This window comes from Caloenas nicobarica, chromosome 5 (genome assembly GCF_036013445.1).
Source record: "Caloenas nicobarica isolate bCalNic1 chromosome 5, bCalNic1.hap1, whole genome shotgun sequence".
Taxonomy (NCBI): Eukaryota; Metazoa; Chordata; class Aves; order Columbiformes; family Columbidae; genus Caloenas; species Caloenas nicobarica.
In genome coordinates this window covers 16,707,112-16,725,363 of record NC_088249.1, presented here as the reverse complement: position 1 = coordinate 16,725,363, position 18,252 = coordinate 16,707,112, and the positions used below count along the sequence as shown (strand labels likewise).

The 18,252-nt window shown below is 39.9% G+C and overlaps 1 protein-coding gene across 1 annotated transcript in view; it reads left to right on the top strand.

The window, feature by feature from the left end:
• The first annotated feature begins 274 nt into the window (after positions 1-274).
• SLC24A4 (solute carrier family 24 member 4) overlaps positions 275-18,252 on the top strand; it is an 88,975-nt gene continuing 70,997 nt past the window's right edge. The window contains exons 1-2 of the mRNA XM_065635788.1: positions 275-431; positions 2,916-3,026. Of these exons, the coding sequence (XP_065491860.1) occupies positions 275-431; positions 2,916-3,026 (268 nt within the window). The remainder of the gene's footprint in view (positions 432-2,915; positions 3,027-18,252) is intronic.

Sequence of the window (18,252 nt, the reverse complement as noted above, 5' to 3'; positions counted from 1 at the left end):
CGGCCATGGTGCGTGTGGGGCGCGGGGTTCAGCCCGGCCCCTGAGAGCGGCGCCTCGCCCCCGCCCTCCGGGCTGCTGCCGCCGTCCTCCCTGCGCCCCCGCCCGTCTCCACCTGCCTCTCTGCTTCGCCGCTGCCGACCTGAGCCGTAGGGCACCGGCTTCTCTCCGCGCTGCAGCCTGCCCGACATGGAGCCGTCCGCGGGAAGCCGCCGGCAGTGAGCCCCGCTTTCCGACCCACCTGCTGGCCGACCCCTCGGCGCCCGCGCTTGCTCCGATGGAGCCGGACGAGACGCCGCTTGCCGCCCCGAAGACCATGGTGCTTATGCTGAGGAAAGTTCGCAAGAGGCGGGAGATGCTGCTGCAGCAGCTGGGCTTCATCTGCGCCATCCTCTTCTTCGCCTGGTGCATGTCCAGCCTGCTGTCCAGGCTGGGTGAGTGGCTGTGGCGGCGGGACCGGGGGACCCCGGCAGGGGCCGGGAGGGCGGCGGGAGCGGCCCGGGGCAGCCGGGTGTTGGCGGGATCAAACGTCCGCGGCTGTTCCCGTTTTGAGTTTCTCCGTGGAAATACCCCAGCGGGCGGGGGAGCGGCGCGGGTTCCTCAGGAGAAACCCCCGCGCCGGGCAGGTGCGCGGCCGCAGCCTCGGGGACAAGACGCAGCGGCGTCGCTGGCGCCTGGTGGCCAAGGGCTTCCCAGCACCGATCCCGCCCGGGAGACGTCCCGCCGGCATCTCGGGGGGCTGCAGGTCGGGAATCGGAGGGCAATCACGAGGCAGCTGTGTGCCAGGGAACGTCCCTGATGTAGTTTCCCTCCTGCCCGTGCATCAGAGCTGAATCCTCTCCAGCCGCTTGTGGTCCGCTCTGCAACTTCGGGCCACCTTTCATTTTAGGCTGTAAGCCTCCAGCAGCTACAACTGCTGTTAGTTTTTTGTTTGTTTTCTCTATCTCCTTCCACCTCCCCACCCCCCCGGAGTGGATTTGACAGAAAATCCTGTATTTTAAGCAAGGAACAGTGCTAATCTCATGTTTTATAAGAGCGAGTCTGTTGTATCCTTTGTGCAAGTGCCCTGTTGGTAAACTGATGTATTTATAATTAACTACATCATTCCCTTTTTATTATTATTATTTTTTTCTTGCCTGCTGGCACAGTTTGGGCTGTAAGCATGCAGCTTCAGGCCCGCTTCCTGGAATATGCTTTGCATCTCTCAGATGTGAAGTCTAAGGTTGCTGGGACAGCACATGGATCTCCAGGTAGAACTGCCAACCGTCCTTGAGGCTTTAAGAACAAGATCAAACTAAGCCCAGATTCTACGTCCATGTTTAATATAAGAAAATTGGAGTTCAGCAGAATTAGATTGGGCCATCTGCTTAAAATAAAGCTGAAATTAAAATGTGTGCTTTAGGGGAAGAAAAATCTGGTGGTACTTTCTAATGCTTTTGTGCTCAAATTATTGCTGGGGTTGTTTGAGATACATCTAGGATGGCAACGAGCCATCCATATAAGAATTCAGTGTCTTAGACCATATTAGCATATTGCTCATCTTAGAACTTTCAACTGTTTTTTTTCTTAATTGTGGTTTTAGAATATACTGTTGCTTTATTTAGGACTGTTTGTCATGCCTTTGCTTTTTGCCTTTTTTTTTTTTTCTTCTCCCTTGCACCAGCTATTTTCGTAAACTTACTGGCTTGTGAAAGCAAGTAATTGGGGTACGATTATGTTTACATAGTTATTTTTTGTTGTTGCAGGTAAGTTTTTTAAAACTTTTTTTAGGTTTGGATGAAAAATATTATGACTAGTGAAAATTTTTAATCTCTTGGGTTATCAACTAAATCCCTCATAACCTAATTTTTGATGGTAGGCTGCATCAGGTAGGTTTTTTTTTCAGCTGGCTAATTTACAGTATATTGGATCTGTAAACACTGATTGTGTGTTCTCTAAGTTCCTTATAATTGCGGCATCAGATTATTTTAGCAAATACTCTAGCCAAACTAACTTCCAAGCTAGATATATTTTGCAAGAGTCGCTGTAGCAAAGCACAAGCATTACATGATGGCTGAATATAAACTCTAAGATCAGCCATGGAAGAATTTTTGTTATTATAATATGTTCATTTGGAATGGATAATGTTGAGATGGAAGTGATTTAATTAAGGGGTTCTATTCTTCTTTTGATTATTATTATAATTGCGTACCCTGCGTTATCACACGTGCACCTTCTGTACTCTATTCAGCAAGTTCCATTGAGAATGCTTCTGGAATATGAGTTTAGGCAAAAGCTCTACTGACTTCTGGAGAAGTTTGTTTTTCTTAAGACTTGTGGGGTTTCATAGTGTAGTTATTTTCCATTTTCCTTGACAAGTTATGCAGGGATCGATATTATCAAGTATACCCAACGCTGAAAAGATCAGCCCCTAGGCTCAGAATAAACCAAAATGTAACTGGAACATGTCCATATGCGTTTTTATTTTTTGATAAATCAGTAATGTAACATGTGCAAGTGCAGATGACTAAAAGGAAGTGTGATTGTTGCTTACATCAGCATAACTGGGCTGGTTTCATCTATAGGAACTGTTAAGTGTTGAGTTTCACAGGTGCAGGCTTCAGTGTTTGCTTGCTGCAGAATATTTTCCTGTTGTGGGTCAGAGCCGGGCATTCTCACAGCCAGGTATCCTGATAGCCAGAACGTATGAAGAGCTCTGATACTGCACCGTCATAGGTGGTTTCTCTCTTTGTAGCTAGGAGCACCTAGCATATGTGTGTTGGTGTGTTGGCATGTGCCCCACTCACAACTTGATTTTGCTGCGTTCACATGCTGATGGTCTGTCCATGCTTGTTGCTAGTGGGGGCGTATAGTCCAGTTAAGATGATGCAGGAAAACAATTAGTGACAGTGAGCATAACTTCTTTCTATTTAATATAGGCCAAGAATCAACTGTTGCAGACAGACGCGTTTTGGCAGAAATATGGAGGAACAGAAAGTTGATGGCATCACCTAATTTGACATATAAAGAACTTAACTGTACAGAGCCAGGTAAGATGGGAAAACTTTGCTATGTCTTATACACTCTTGAGATGTATTGCCTAGTGCTATCATGACCAAGCTGCAGTGATATGTTAGGGTAAACATAAAAGCGTCCAACTTAAAAAACCAGCAGGACTGTTTTGTTTAGAAATAAGGTTTATTGTGCTATATAATGCCATGACTTTATCAAAGCTAAAAGTTAATGTTATGATATAAGAATGTTTTGGGGTCATTATGAGATTTCTGCTGGCAATTTCATTTCTTTAATTTTGTTTCTTTTGGTGATTATTCCTGTCTAGCTGATGCTGCACTGGCAATGAGAGGTGTAGTCTTCTTGAAACTATGGGTAGCTAAACATGCAGTGTTTGAGATACCATCTGAGCACAGTGATTTGTGTTCCTTACTATTATACATTTAATCATGTTTTGCTAGTTTAATGATAAACAATATGTTCAGAATAGGCATTTATATTGTGTGGAGGGGGATGATGAGGTAACTAAAATGGAAACCCTGGAATCCATTTTACTTCAGGATATCTATCCTGGCCATGAGATAATAATTGATTAAGGTCAGGGATAGATGACGCATTTTAATATCAGTGTTAGTCCACAATGCGTTCATCTGCCCATCTGTCTTTCCACTGTGTATTTCCTTTCTCTCCCTCCATGCCTCTATGTGGTTTATGGTGTGTGGGAGATAAGACATTTTGCCAATGGCACTAGCCAAATTAATTTAAAGTTCAGAATTTTTTGTTTTTTAATGACTCTGATCAACTAGAGGATGACAGCAGAACCTGTGCCTTCTTGCAAACAGTGACAGCATGACTTTTGGGATACTGCCCCAGGCACTAGAAGAGGTTGGAGCAGTACTCTCCCTCCCTAAGTTAATGGTTGTCGTAATGCTGAGGCGCCTGTTGTATCGATTGAGGATCACTACTGTGCTTACGCACTTCTAAGACAGGAGTGGCAGAACATTGAGCAAAGTACATGGGTCCAAAAGCTTTAGCTGTATCATCTGGATGTCCAAGAGCTTCTCTGTACTCCTGTTAAGAACTTTGTGGGTTAGTTTGCTATTGTCTGCATCTGTAACCTCATGATGCCGTTGATTTGTCTGTCAAAGTTGTTCACAGACAAGAAAGAAGAAACAAATGACCTTTTGGAAACACGTAATTATTCTTTGTGAATAGTCAGGAAATACTATTCTTTCCCTCTCCTCTTTCATTTTTCTCCACATATGTGGTTGCATCAATGTGATCGTGTCTGAACACATACTTTGCAGCACACTTGGAGCCAAGCCAACAAAGGCCACAAAATCATAGAAGCTGGATCAGAAAGATGCCCATCAATGTTCTTTTTTACAATGATATGATAAAACTGCCAAGGGAGAACATATGCTTATGTGTAAATTGGAATACCAGGAGCAGTGCTGACTTCTCCAGATGTTTAGAACAAATAGGTCAGCTCCCTCCACTTCTCTAAAATTGTAAGGTTAGTTTAAGAACAATTGGAATAAATAAATACAGCCAGGTCATTTTGATATGCTTTCTGAAATTCAGGTCTTTGAGGTGCACTTTTTTCTATAACCACAAGAGCTGGACACGAGAGGCTGAAATATGCCTCAGGATGCTGAGGTTTTAAGAAAAATATCATGAGACTTGTATTAAATTAGTGATTTCTAGTCACAATGCTAGAATTAGCCTTTCCTTTTAAAGGTTTTTCCTCTGCTAGAGCACAGATTTAAAGATCAAATATGTCACAGGATTGCAATTGTAGTTTTTTTTTAGTTGCGTCCTGTTATTTTGCAGTTATGTACAGTTTACCTCTGCATCTTCTGCAAATGAAGGGGGGATTTAGATGCTGCAAGAGCCAGTAGATGTAAGATAGCTGCAAATAAAGGGAGCATCTGAAAAATACCTGAAATTCATGTTTGTTGGACAGGAATGGGTCTGTAAGAACCCATAATCGTTAATGCTCTGTAACAACTTCTGTAGATTTGGGATTTTTTGGGCGGGTGGGGGGGGATGGGGTAGGGGTGGTCTTTGGTTTGCCTGCCCCCTGTCCCCCAACAGCTTATCTGGTAGCCAAACATCAAGATTTGCTCTACAATGAGAAGAAGGTACAGTGACCTAAAACCTCTCAAAAAGGAACAAGTAGCACAGCTCATCTCCATGAGAGTGTAGCTTGTGTAACCCCATGACTATGTCTGGAGAAAGTAGTCCCAGGAAAGATCAAGAGACTTGATCAAGGTTGCATAGAAGATGGGTGAGAGAGTGTGGTTTTCAGTCATGTGCTTATCCCAGTGTAATCAAAGTCACAGGAATGTGCTGTCAAACACTCTAAATGGCTGGACTTTATTTCTGGTCATTTTTTTAAATCTTAAGAATAGATAGTTAATATGTATTATGTTGTATGAATACAGTGCTGTCTGTAGTCTCCTTTGTGAGAAGTATAATAGTTATTCTTACGTATGTCATTTCCATATCTGCCTTAAGCACACATGCATGGATGTGTATATGGTATATAGCAGTTTTCTTATGTTATATAAATGTTTTTCTATGTGTGTTTAGGATACAAGAACTTCATAGCACCTTGGGAAATACAAGTTCTTGCTGAGAGCCTGTTAATCCTTTGTGTCATTGCAGTGCTATTGCTGTGCTCCCTTTTTATTAGCTTCCCACACAAGTCTGCAGCTTTACTTCCCTTTTCCCAGAGGCTTTCAACAAAGTTAATTTATTTACCACTTCACCCCCTTTTCCTACTTACATGCAAATAAAAAAAAATCCCCAGTTGTCAGAAATTGCAGCTATAGAAGTGTAAGACCATGAGAACCTTGCGGTTCATGACAGTGGTAAGAAAGGCTCACCCTTGGTAATATATCTTAGGAGAAAAACTCCATAAGCTTCTAGAAGTAATGTAAGAAGCTCATGGAAGGTGCTGTCTGCTAGAAGCTCACATAGCCTACACAGTCTGAGATTGTCTCATTTACTGAAGTAGATCTTTTTATATTGTGTTCTTCTGGAAAACATTAATGCTTCTAGGGCAATTGTATCAGAACAGAAAAAACTTTGAAGTCTTGGCAATGCAGCGTCAAATAAGAACCCTCAGGCTCTGACAAAGGAAAGGAAAATACATATGTGTGTGTGTATATTATATATGAACATATATAGATAGAGAGAGGAGGAAGGATTTTCTGACATTTGGAGGTTAGAGGGACTGATATTCATGAATATCTTAAGAGGTGGTACACTTTTTCTGATAGTAACTATTCCACAGTCATAAGGGGTTATAGATACTATCTATTCCATAACAGCAGTAAAGGAACTGTAGGTCACCTGCAGGAGGGAGGTGGAGCATTTATGAGCACCAAGCCAGCCTCAGTTTACTCTGGACTAAGAAAAAAATCTTCACCAAAGTTAATGTACTGTGTGGCATCTTTTCATTGAAGACCGTTCCTAGCTTGAAACTTCCCCTTTGCTGGAAGCTCCTTCGCCAGGAAAAGATACAGATCTTTATATTGTCCTGGAGCCAGGCTGGAGGGCTTATAGATTGTATATAGAAGGTTCCAGACTTCAAAAATGTCAGAAGAGCCTGAGATTTTTGAATTAGGAATCTTATGCTCATTTCGTATTAACTCTCCGGAGGGCTGCTGTGGGTGTCCCTCTTTGAGGGAAACCAAACTACCTTTTTGTTGTCTCTGTAAACTTTTCCTGGGTAAATTTCTGTGGGAGGAAGTGTTGATCTGACCCTCACTTAAAGCAGAGCGATCAGAAAGAGGGAGAATAGTAGTTGTCTCTAGCATCTTAACAGATCTCATTAGTTTATGACCGATTTTTTTGCCTTGCCCGAGCTCTCGCTTCCATCTGCCATCAGCTCACTAGCTTGCAGTGCCATCTGCCCAGCAAGTCTGATTTATAGCTTCTCTGCTCCAATGGCTTTGCCTGTTGTTTCAAAATGTTCCTATGACTCCATGTCCTCTAGAACTCCGAGTAACGTTTTCAGAGCAATTACAAGCTGGGGTGACTGGGTGGTGCAAAATTTCTAACCATGTGACACCACTGAGTTGTGTTAGGCTGTTAAAGCAGCTGATCTGGACTCCTTTCGATTGTTAATATTTTCAAGTAATCTCTGTATACAGTACAGAAAATGTTTAAACTACTTGCCGTGAATTAGAAATGTATCAGAATATATTTCCAGTAGTCTTCTGACACTAGTCAGTGAGCTGCCTTGAAACTGGAAGAGTCAGTGGGGTTTTCTGCCCAGTGGTTTGTCAAGTGTGGACAGTTCATGAGCTACATTGATTTTAAATAGCTGGGGATTTGTTTCAAGTGTGCTCCTCCCATTGTTATCAGTGGGTAAAGATGAATTGTGGGCTGGGGGAAAGGCAGAGGTAGCATTTATTTCTGAGCCATGCTGCCTTTTTACTTTAGAATTAAAAGGCTCACTGTAGCAATGCTTTCTGTTCTTGCAGTGAGAGAAAAAGAATCACTTCTGTACAGTGAAATAAAGTGTTTCCCGGCAGCATATGTATAACTGAGTTCTGAGTCGGGATCAAAAGTCATTAAGTCTCTATATTTTACACTGTTAGTTATAACCTTGGGGACTCATGTAGGATGTGATGCATTGTACAGAAACTGCAGAAGACTTAGACAGTTTTGTTAACATATCATACAAAGTACAAGAGGCTGTTACTTTTTCTGTAAAAATCAATGATGGTGTTCTCACTGCCTAGGGAAGACAGGACTGACTCTTTAAAGTAATTTTCCAAAAGGACAGAAAAAGCTTGTACATTTATAGTAAAGACACTCTAGGGAGAATTGATTTCCATCAATTTTATTTAACAAACATAGTGCTTAGTTACATGCATCATTCTTAATATGCTGGATTGAGGTATACTTTTCTCCTTCATCCTTATAGACACCTTAATATGTAAAAACATAAACTTTGTGTAATATATGCTGATCTAAACATATGTTGTTGCTGGTAGAATATGTCACTTTGTGCTGGTGTAAATTCGCTTTGAACAATGTGATAATATGTATTTCCTTTAAACAATGTGCTCATGATCTTCCCTAGATCAAACCTCCATTTTGTAGCAGGGATAAATGCCTTAGACCCCCACTTTTAAGGAGATGGTATTAATAATTTCACTGTAACCCTTTGTTTCATGAACAGTCCACACTGGTAAGCTCAGCACAACCTGCAAGTTCTCTTACTATGCATTCATACAGGATGCATAGTAAGGTGCAACTGTTGTAGTATCATAGATTTATTGATCATGCATACATTTTGATTTAAAATGTTTCTTTACTAGGATGTCTTAGCCCTCAAAGACCAGGAAATTTACCAGCCCTAAATATCTTGTTCTTATGTTGTTCCAAAAGGAAATGAAAATGAGGAAAGATTTAAGAAAAATTTTCTTAGTTGCTTTATGCACATGGTATTCACATAACATAGAGGTGCAGTGTCCAGCGTGTGTGTATATATATGCACAGATGCATATATTTATGTAGTGGAAAGAGTTACTAACCAGCTAGCATGTAGATTACTGCTGTAGCCACTTGTCATATGCTTGTGGGGTTTTATTTGTTTTGGGTTGGTTTTGGGTTGTTCCTCACTCTGGCATCTCTGGGCTCACTCTTGTCTCTGTAGATGCTGAGCGGTAAACTTTATTGATTGTGGTCTCACTTGGATGGTTTCTGTTTCCAGGGGGAGACAGATGTGAGGCAATTTAAAACCACTTTTAGTGGACTAGTTGAGGGCAAATGACCAATGTTTAATGGCAAGTTTTTCTTGAGTGGCTTCCAAGGTCTCCTAATCAGAATTCACACCTAGATTTAGGTTGAACTTCTGATACTCTTTGCCTGGCTTATTGATGTGGCTGTTGAAAGAGCTGGCAGGTAGATGTCATTGAAGTTAATTGTGGTTTGGTTTTTTTTTTTTGTGAACCAGTTTAGGAAGTGTGCTTTTTTTGAAGCTAGAATATAAAAAATAACCAACCTTCTCTCTGAGCTGTTCATTTTCTAGCAGTGTATTAATGCTGACATCCAAAATAGTAGAAAGAAATGAGACAAACATCTCTCTGTGCTTTGGCTCAACCTGCCAGCAGCATCCCCTGGAGAGCTGAGAACAGAAAACGAACTCCAGGGTAATTTATCCATTTCCCCAGGTCTAGGTGCCAAGTTTGCAGGAGGTGGTTTAACACACAGTAAATAAGTGTCTGACAAAAATGCCATTTAGAGATGTAGTAAACAAGGGCAAATGAAACAAAAAGAAATACTGTTTAATATATTACTGTATATACTTAAACCTGATAAAAATATTACTTGATATAATCTTTATTTCATATGACTCAGATTTTTATATCGTTGATTTTGGTCCAGTTGAAGCACACTGTGCATAAGGACTTCTATAAGCCAAGTCTTTGCTCTGAAACCAATAATGCAGGCTTGAAACAAAAATTGGCATTTCTAAAATGTTGCAAATGTTGCAAGAGTGATAGAGAAACTTGGGGTTTGGAACTGGGTGGTAGAAAACCTAAGATTATCCAGTTATGGAGCCTGGAGTTGGTGAAAGGGACACAAAGACATGAGTGGAGAGAGGCTGAATTTGGATAATGAACCATGGGAGAATCATGGGAATAGCAGGGCGAGTAGACAGGCCCTGGGAAGTGGTAAGCAATGATAGTGATAAAAGAGGTATGAAAAATCAAAATGTGATGAGAAGTTTGGTTTTGGTTGGGCAAGGAATCTAGAATGAAAAGGAAGTCTCTAAAAAGGGCTTAAGTTACAAAAGGGCTACCTTTTACAATTGTGTTTGGCACATAAAACTGGAAGCATTCACAATTTATATTGATTTTTTAATTTATTTTTTTAGTTGTGTGGGAGTTGTTTTGTTTGATTTTGTTTGTTTTTTAAGCACAGATTGCATATCAAGGAGGAACATTTTCAGAGCTTGTAGTAATGACACCATCTAGATATAAAGTAATTTAGAAAGCTTCACCAAAACCTCTGACCCTCCTTAGCCTCAGCTCTGTCTCTCTGAGTTGCACTGTTTGTTTTGAGGGTTAAAATGACTGATTTAAAAATACACTTAGGCACAGCATGCAATTTCATTAGAGTATATTAATTTTAAACTTTGTTCTGCTAATATTTCTGATAAGAACCCTCATAACTGAATTACTTTTTCATAGGTTATGAAATTTTATTATACATATCTATTACTATATTCATTAATACCAATGATTTTTTACAGAATAGATGTGGTTATCCACCCAGCAGGCTGAAAATATTCCATGAACCTGCTGACAATTAAACTGGCATCACTCCTGTTCTACAGGAAGGCAAGACCTTCATGCAATAAAGAGTGATGGTTTCCTTTATTCTTTAAAGTTGACAGACATTATAGTAGAAAATGTAATAGCCCTAGAAACTGAGTAAAATTCATTCCTGCTGGGACTCTACTGATAAGTTGAAGTACAGCAGAGCAGACACTTCAGGTGGAACACAAGGTATATGTATATGTGCTCATTCAATTGTTTCCTTTATTTACAGCATTAAATTAATGGTTTAATGTTAATGACAGGTGCTGCATTAACAATCTTGAGAGAGTGACATTCTCTACCCATAGTGGGGAATAGTGGCAAATGTGCCTTCTTGCGAGCAAGAAGATAATTTAGACTTTGCCTGATCAGTTTCCATACATACTTGCTTGTTGGACTGTTCTCGGAGATTGCCAAAACCTGATGAATTATTTTTCCCTTTCATATGATGCACTGACTTGTTCAGTGGGTTGAAGGTAATATGACTGGATCTATTGCACAGAGGTATTTAAACCTTTGAATAGCAAGATGTAAATATTCACAGATGGTGGGAAACATTTAAACTTTGGGAATGGTTAAAATAGATGAAACGCTCAAAGTGCTGAAATAGGGAAGGTAGATTTATTTATTATTTTTTTCATTTACTGTGCTTCAGCATGTGCCTTGAATTTTGTGAGTTCCTAACCCAAAACATGGACTCATGAAGAGAGAGGCATTTACTCTTTCAGGGTTCTGGGACCATATCCACACTGCTGTACACTGCCTTAACTCCACTACGTCATTAGGGCCGTGACAGTTTTTGCAGCAGGTGAGGTTCTGCCCTACAGATTTGATGCTGGATGGTGAGATGCTGTTTCTGGTTTAGTTCTTTGGTGAGAATCTTCTCTCTTTAAATACTTTTCATGCCTTCATAAGGGTTGCATTCTTTGCCTGATAATGTCATGCTTCTTTAAATCCTTTCACAGGATTTTTGGCTGCTGTTGCCTAAAATTGTAAGGCTTTATCTTACCTTAAGCCTTTCACAAGTTTTCCTCTTCCCTGTTGCTGCTAGCCTTTGCTTCCTTTACCTGCACTGAAACTTTGAGATGAGTTTCCAATGTCCATTTGCCTTTTCTTGTTATTTTTATGTAGCCCCTTGCAGATTAGTATGTGAAAGAAACTATCTGGAATATTATAATTCTCTCCTTTTTTGAATCTCACTTAATGAACCATGAGCATCGTGGTGCTCTCAGGAGATTGGCCAGCCAGGATTGGCTAGACAGGGAAGAAGTCAGAGCTATTAGTCCTCTTCCAGTCGTGCACAGAAGTTTTGCTAGTTGAGGGTGGAGGGAGACGAGGAGGGTCCCTGCAGAGCTGTAGTGTTGTCTGTCCTTGTGAGATGCAGTGGCAGCCCCTAAGAGCACCTAATGGAAATGGAAGGGGAAAAAGAAGACTGAAAAAGGCGAAGTGACTTGCCCAAAGTCTGCAGAGCGGGTCAGAAGCTAAGTTGCGTTTTTTTCCCCTGTTAGTCATAAATTGTAGCCATACTAAGTTCACTGAGCCTGGAGCTGTTGGTGCAACCACCATTGCCTCCCTGCTCTCCTTCCTGCTCACCTCATAATGACTTGACTCTTATTGTGCTTTTTTCATGAGAAATGTAGCTTTTCGCAATAAAGATGTTTTTTTCCCCCCACTGTATATTTTTATAAAGCTTAAAATGGGGCACCAAGACTAGTCACTAGTATAAATGGGGCAAGGATAAACCCAGGACTGCTTCAGTATACTGAATGTTTGTGATTTCCAGTGATATCTAAAGGTTGTCAAGTGAAGTATCCAGCTTGCCTCTAGGAAGTAAAGTGGTTACCACTTCCCAGCCAGTTATACCAGGTAGCTGAATGCTATATTACAGAGCAATTATCATTTCTCCTTCTCTTCCACTTAGAGGGAGAAGGACTGATGGAGGAACCTTGGAAGTTACAGAACTTTTCAGTTGCTCCCACAAGGGGGCGAGGAGATGCCTGCCTGGCCCATCTGTGGGCAGTTGCCTTCCACAGAGAATGGAGATAAAAAATTGTGACTAGGGAAGTAGCGGGTCTGTGCTGCCGTGATGGTTCTACCACTGGGGAATGTGTTCTTGGGACCACTGTGTGAGAGGGACTGTCGAAAATACCAACACTCCTTTGCCATACCAGGCATAAAATGAGCAACTCTTGTTGCTTACAGACTGAAACAGAAAGAAATAGTTCAGCAGTGTTTTCTAATGTGTGAGTAAACCTGTGTTTGTGCCTGACTCAAAGGTTTTTGAATTTTTTTTTATTTGATGGAGGGGTGGGGGGGCAGAGTGTTGGGGGGTGGGCAGGGTGAGGGGAGGCTTTGTCTTGGCCGTAATTGTCTTACAAGGGAGTAACAAGTACTTCACATTTGAAGTTGATCAATTATGTTTTTTAATTTTGTATGGTTTTACTATAGTTATTTGATTGTCTATGATTCTTTAGTAACAGCACGTGATATGAGAGTTCCTCCTTGGAAAGACTATCTGGGATCATCTCCAGAACTGCTTTAATCTGTGGATATTCAGGGCAACTAACTTTAGTAAGTACTACTTAGGTAATTAAAGGTTGGAGCTGGGCTGCTTTCTCTGCAAGACAACAGGATGGTACAGGGAAATCAGTCAACTTGGTTCAAAGTTACCTTCTGTATAGCATTGAATCTGGTTCCAGACAACTCAGAGTTTGATTTTTCTAATGTGTTACGGGGTTTTGACAGTAGAAATGATATTACTCTTCATGTAGTCTTGGAGGTAGCAAAACTGGCACAAATTGCTTATGTTGAAATTAGTATTTATAACTGTTTATGAAACAGTCACAATATCCATTTTGCACTCTGGACTCAAATTTGCTTTCAAGAAAAAAATGCAAACTGGCTAAAGAATAATAATAATTAATAAGAAAAAGTCACTGCTAAATAACTACTGGTGAAATTCTCTTTAGTAACTGTTTCACCAGTTTGTACCCATAGATGTAGGTACAAGACCAATTTGCAAATGTAAGAGAGATGTTACATTGAAAAAAGGACAGTTGCTGTGATCATACAAACACTTCAGGGTCTTTAAAAGTATTATGTTCTATAAGCATAGTGGTTTTTGAAATTGGTCGGTTTTGGCAGAATTAATGAAATTATTTGCAGAATCTTTTGGGTTTGTGGGACACTTTCAAAATTCAATGTTTTCTCCCTCATTCCAGCCCATGCAGGGTTGAATGCTACACAAATGCCACTAGCATTACTAGTCTCCTGGGATGAGATTGCAGGTGGGATGGGAATAATGATGCGTGTACTATATTACTTCTTAAAGAGTAAAATTATCATCTTCACAACTAAAATTCTTCCCTTCCATCCAGTAACTGATTCCAAATATTTTGGTCCTACCAGGTTGCTGACTCCAGACTGGAGTTGAGCAAAGCTGTGCAGCTCTGATGAGTAGAGATTGCACCTCTGCCAGATACTTTTTGACAGGTGCCCAGGTGTGCTCTGTGGGTCAGTTCTCTCCTTCTTCAAAGGGTTTTAAGCTGTGAGGGCCAGCACATCTGATAACTTGTGGGTGAGATGAGGACCTCCTGTGTCCAAGGTGCTGGGTGGCAAGTGGCTGTGTCAGACAACATTGGCTGTGTGTCTGTCTGTGCTAACATGCTTCACCTGTAACATCTCACTGTGCTCAGGCTATAGTAGGGGCTGATATCTCATGATTCTGGAGTACCTACAGACATGACCCCAAACTAACATTGATTATTATTATAAAAAACAGCTTATCATCTGTTTTGTACAGAAAACTAAGTTCAGTCATGGTACTAAGTGGAGAGAGTTTTGGGTTCATCTTGTTTGGAGGTTTTACAACAGAATCTTGCTTCTCTTTTTGTAAATTACAGATAAGTTTGCCTTTTGTTTTAGTGACTATTTTAATGCAGTAGCTGAAGTTTGCGTTCAATAGTTCTGTGACATGGAATGTACAGGGCTGCATAATAACCTTCTACACCGATCTTTGCTGCAAGAGACCCTGATCCCGTGTTTCAGCATGGCACAGGGACCAGGAAATCCTCAATTGTAGCTGTGGCTGCTGCAGCAACTGCTCTTGGTGATTTTCCCCTATATTCCTTCACTGCACAAAAAATTAATTAAGCACTAGTGGGGAACCTAGATCTCTTTATCCCTTCTACAAATATTATCCAGTTAGGTTGGGCTCTGAACATGAAAAACATCTTTATAATAGGAAGCCTTGTTCTCCACAGAGGATGAAGATGATCCTGGCGTTCCCAATGGTAGATTTGCACCTGCTTAGATGCCACAGTATAAATTCTCATTTAGAGTGAGTGTAAATGTCATGTAGCTTGTCAGTGAGGCACCTGTTTCTTATCCTCACATTATTCAGTTAATTGCTCTGATTTTTTTTTTTTTGTCTGCAAAAATACTTTGCCTTCTTTTCTGCCTGTAAAATTAATATGCCTTTAATATGGGAAAAACAAGTGAATTGCTTGTTTTAAAATAGTATACCAGATTAGGCATTTATAGGAGTAAAAATTCAAAGTTTTCCAGTTGTTATGTTCCCAATTAATGCATTTGTATTCTGCTAGTAAATATATCTGGGTGTTAAGGAAAAAATAGTAATTCTTTTACCAAGATAATTACTGAAAATTATCTTTCTCTTCTTTATGTAAATAGTGTAGTATACCCTTTAGTGACTTGCTATTTTAGTTGCATGATGGCTTTATATACTTAATCTTGGAGAGGCAACTTGGATCGTATTATTTAACAGCCATGGATAAAAGCCTCTTGCAATTATGAGATTAACCAGAGTTACACTATGTTTTGATTCTTCCTGAAGTCTGATATGTGAATACACGTGTGCTTTGACTGGATGTGTGTTTGACTTTTTTATTTTATCTCTTTTATTTTTTTCCTTTTTTCTTTTTGCTTTAGAGGTAAATTCTGTTAGCTGAAAGACTTTCAAGTAATTTAAAAGGCTTAAATTCCATGGGTGTTCCTTCAGATGCTGCTGAGTACTAGGCACCTTTACCACTGCAAAATAACAAAAACCAATAAAAGAAATTTGGCTTTACTGGCTGTTGAGTTGTATGGTCTGTGTTTTATGAGAAAATAATTCTGATCATTTGATTTTCTTTGAAACAAACTCAGAAAAGGAGCGTGCTTTTTTTTCCCTTTTGGGAAAATGTTCACTCTCCAATATATGAAGATAGAAACACATAATTGAAGTTGTGAGAAAAAGAATACTGTTGTGAGGTATTTGTTGATGATAAAAATCTCTAAAAAACTTTCTTTTTGATTGTTCCTCCCCCTCACCCCTGGCATTATATTTATTTGTTCTTGACTAAAACATTTACCTTTATGATGTAAAATAATTTCATGGGGGAAAATATCTGTTATTAATACTTCAGATGCTTGAAAATAGGATCAGGTTGGTTTTCATAAATCAGCATAGCTCGTATTTCTTGATGTTGTGTAACAGCTGTTGATGTGATGCTACAATTTAAAGTTCAGAAAAAGCTGATTAGTGTAAACCTCCCACATAGCGTTGAGGACATGTTGGAGTGACATCTCAGCTAAAGTGAAATGACCCACACAAACAGTTACGATTCAGTATTACAGAAATAGCCTAGCTCTCAAAGTTAATCTAAATGTATAGCTAGTTTTAGAGGTTTGTATTTATTTGCTTTTGCTGTTTGGATTAATTTTTCATTTAATCGACACCTTTTTTTGTCCACTTTTTGGAAACAGAGCTTATGGAATGGAGCTTTGCAGGTGAGGTACTGGCACACAAACAGCAGTCCCTGGAGGGGACAAAGCTGTCTAGAACTGGAAGTTTGTTACAACACCCCATACTACACTGCATTCACTTCAGTTTGACGGGCAGATTTTTAAGTATACTCATGCTGGATCTAATCAGTGATTTCACTTGGCTCACTTGAGCAAACATTCTGATTTAGTAGAGCATTTATGCACAACTTTAAAAATGAACAGGTAACCAACCTGAAATTTAAGTTGTTGATCCTTTCTGGAACTGAGACATTTCAAATGCCTTGAGTATCCATCAGGAAGGATCATTCATGTTTCAGCATGTGTTCAGGCAAAATCAGGACTTAGACTCATGCAGGAATCCAAGTTATAGAGGTTGGGTTTTTTTCCTTTTTTCAAATGAATATTTTAGTCTTGTGGCCCCACTGGCCCTTCCCAGGCCACTGTTTAAATCAGTAGAACTTCTCCATACCCAGCAGATGCAGCATTGGACTGCTTCATCTAGTGGAAGCTAGGATCTTGCTATTATTATTACCTGCAGATATTACCTGCATGCAGGTTCTCTGATTTACATTAGGGATGATACACTCTTTAGAAGCACTGCTACTTGAAATGGGGAATGGAGACTTTCTATGTCTTTGTCTATTATATTTACATGATCAGTAAAGCTAGTGTGTGAGCTGACCATTGAATGACCTTTAAAAATGCAGCCTTTGGAGAGATGAAGAGGGATTTGTTAGTTGACAGATTTGTGCTAGCAAGCTCCAGGTTATTTACAGAAGTCTGGAATTTTGTGCTGTTGGATTTAAAGAATACCATGTAATTCAGATCAAAGGCAAAGTATTAAAATCTTAATTCCACTGAGAAAAATATCTTTTATTTTGGTATTCTCAGAGACATTATTCTTAATTTGTGTTACTAATGTACCTTATAAAAGAGAAAATATTTAAAGTCTTCTCTTAATTTATTGTGAAGCCATTTTTCTTTCACAGCAGGACTACATAGCAGTCTGTGAAGCTTGTCATTTTAAACAGTGAAGCTCTGTTCTGATATTAAATTATACAAAATCACAGAGTTTGGTGTCAGGTGTTTGTATTTCCTCCAGTACTTACATAGCAAAATCACCAACATGCTCAATTTTATCTTTAAAGTACTGAAATGTCCCTCTGTCATCAAGATGATTAGGGAGCATATAGATAAGGAGGAGGGAAGGAGAGGAGCCGAGGGAAAGGACACTTCAAAACTATTATTGTTGCTGTTCAAGAAGAATGTTTAAATCAGTACAGGTGGAAGATGCTAAACTGGGTTTCTGTGGACTTTTACAACCAACTTAAAATTAATGGGTTATACATCTGAAAAAGATCACAGTGAAACTAATTTGTCTGGTGGAAAGCAAAGTAGACATTGCTTGAAGTGTTTCCCTCTCGGAAAGGGAGATGATGAAAATGAATTATTTCTAGGCAATGTTTGTATGCTATATTTTGCATAGATGTACCTTCAATCATGGTAGACGACTTCGGGTGGTAAAACAGAAACTGTAAATCTCTGTGCTTGAGGCTGTTTGTTGTCCTTGGCCTGTGGAAAAGTGCCAGATGATGTTAGCAAGTGTTGTATGTGGTCCAAATCACTCTGTCCTCCTTAAAAAATATTTTCTTTACCTGTTTCTGTGCATCCAAAGCTATGGAACTGATACTGGCAGCTTAATAAAGCAAAATCTTATTGTAGTGTGAGTTGTACCCCTGTCCATGGAAGCTATTTCTCTGGCAGTGAAATAATTGGATGTATTACTAAAAACTTATTGATTTCATTCTCATTAAAGCCAGTAAGGAAAATTCACTTGAACAGGAGAGGGCAATGGGGTGCAGAGTGGGATTTTAAGGGCCTCAATACTTAGACATAGACTCTTTGTGAAATCTTTATTCTAAAGGTTCTCAGTTCTCTGGATCTCAGCTGGAGTTAGATGTCTTTGGCAGTCTCACTAAGTGCATCCTTAGGTACCTCAGCATCTTGGCACTTCAACAGTAAGGGAAAAGTTAAAGAAAACTTTCTGCCATGTTTTAGAAGAACTGGACTTACTCACTGGAGTACTGTAGGTCTCTAGTCCCAAATCATGGCTGCAGCATGCCCAGTGAAG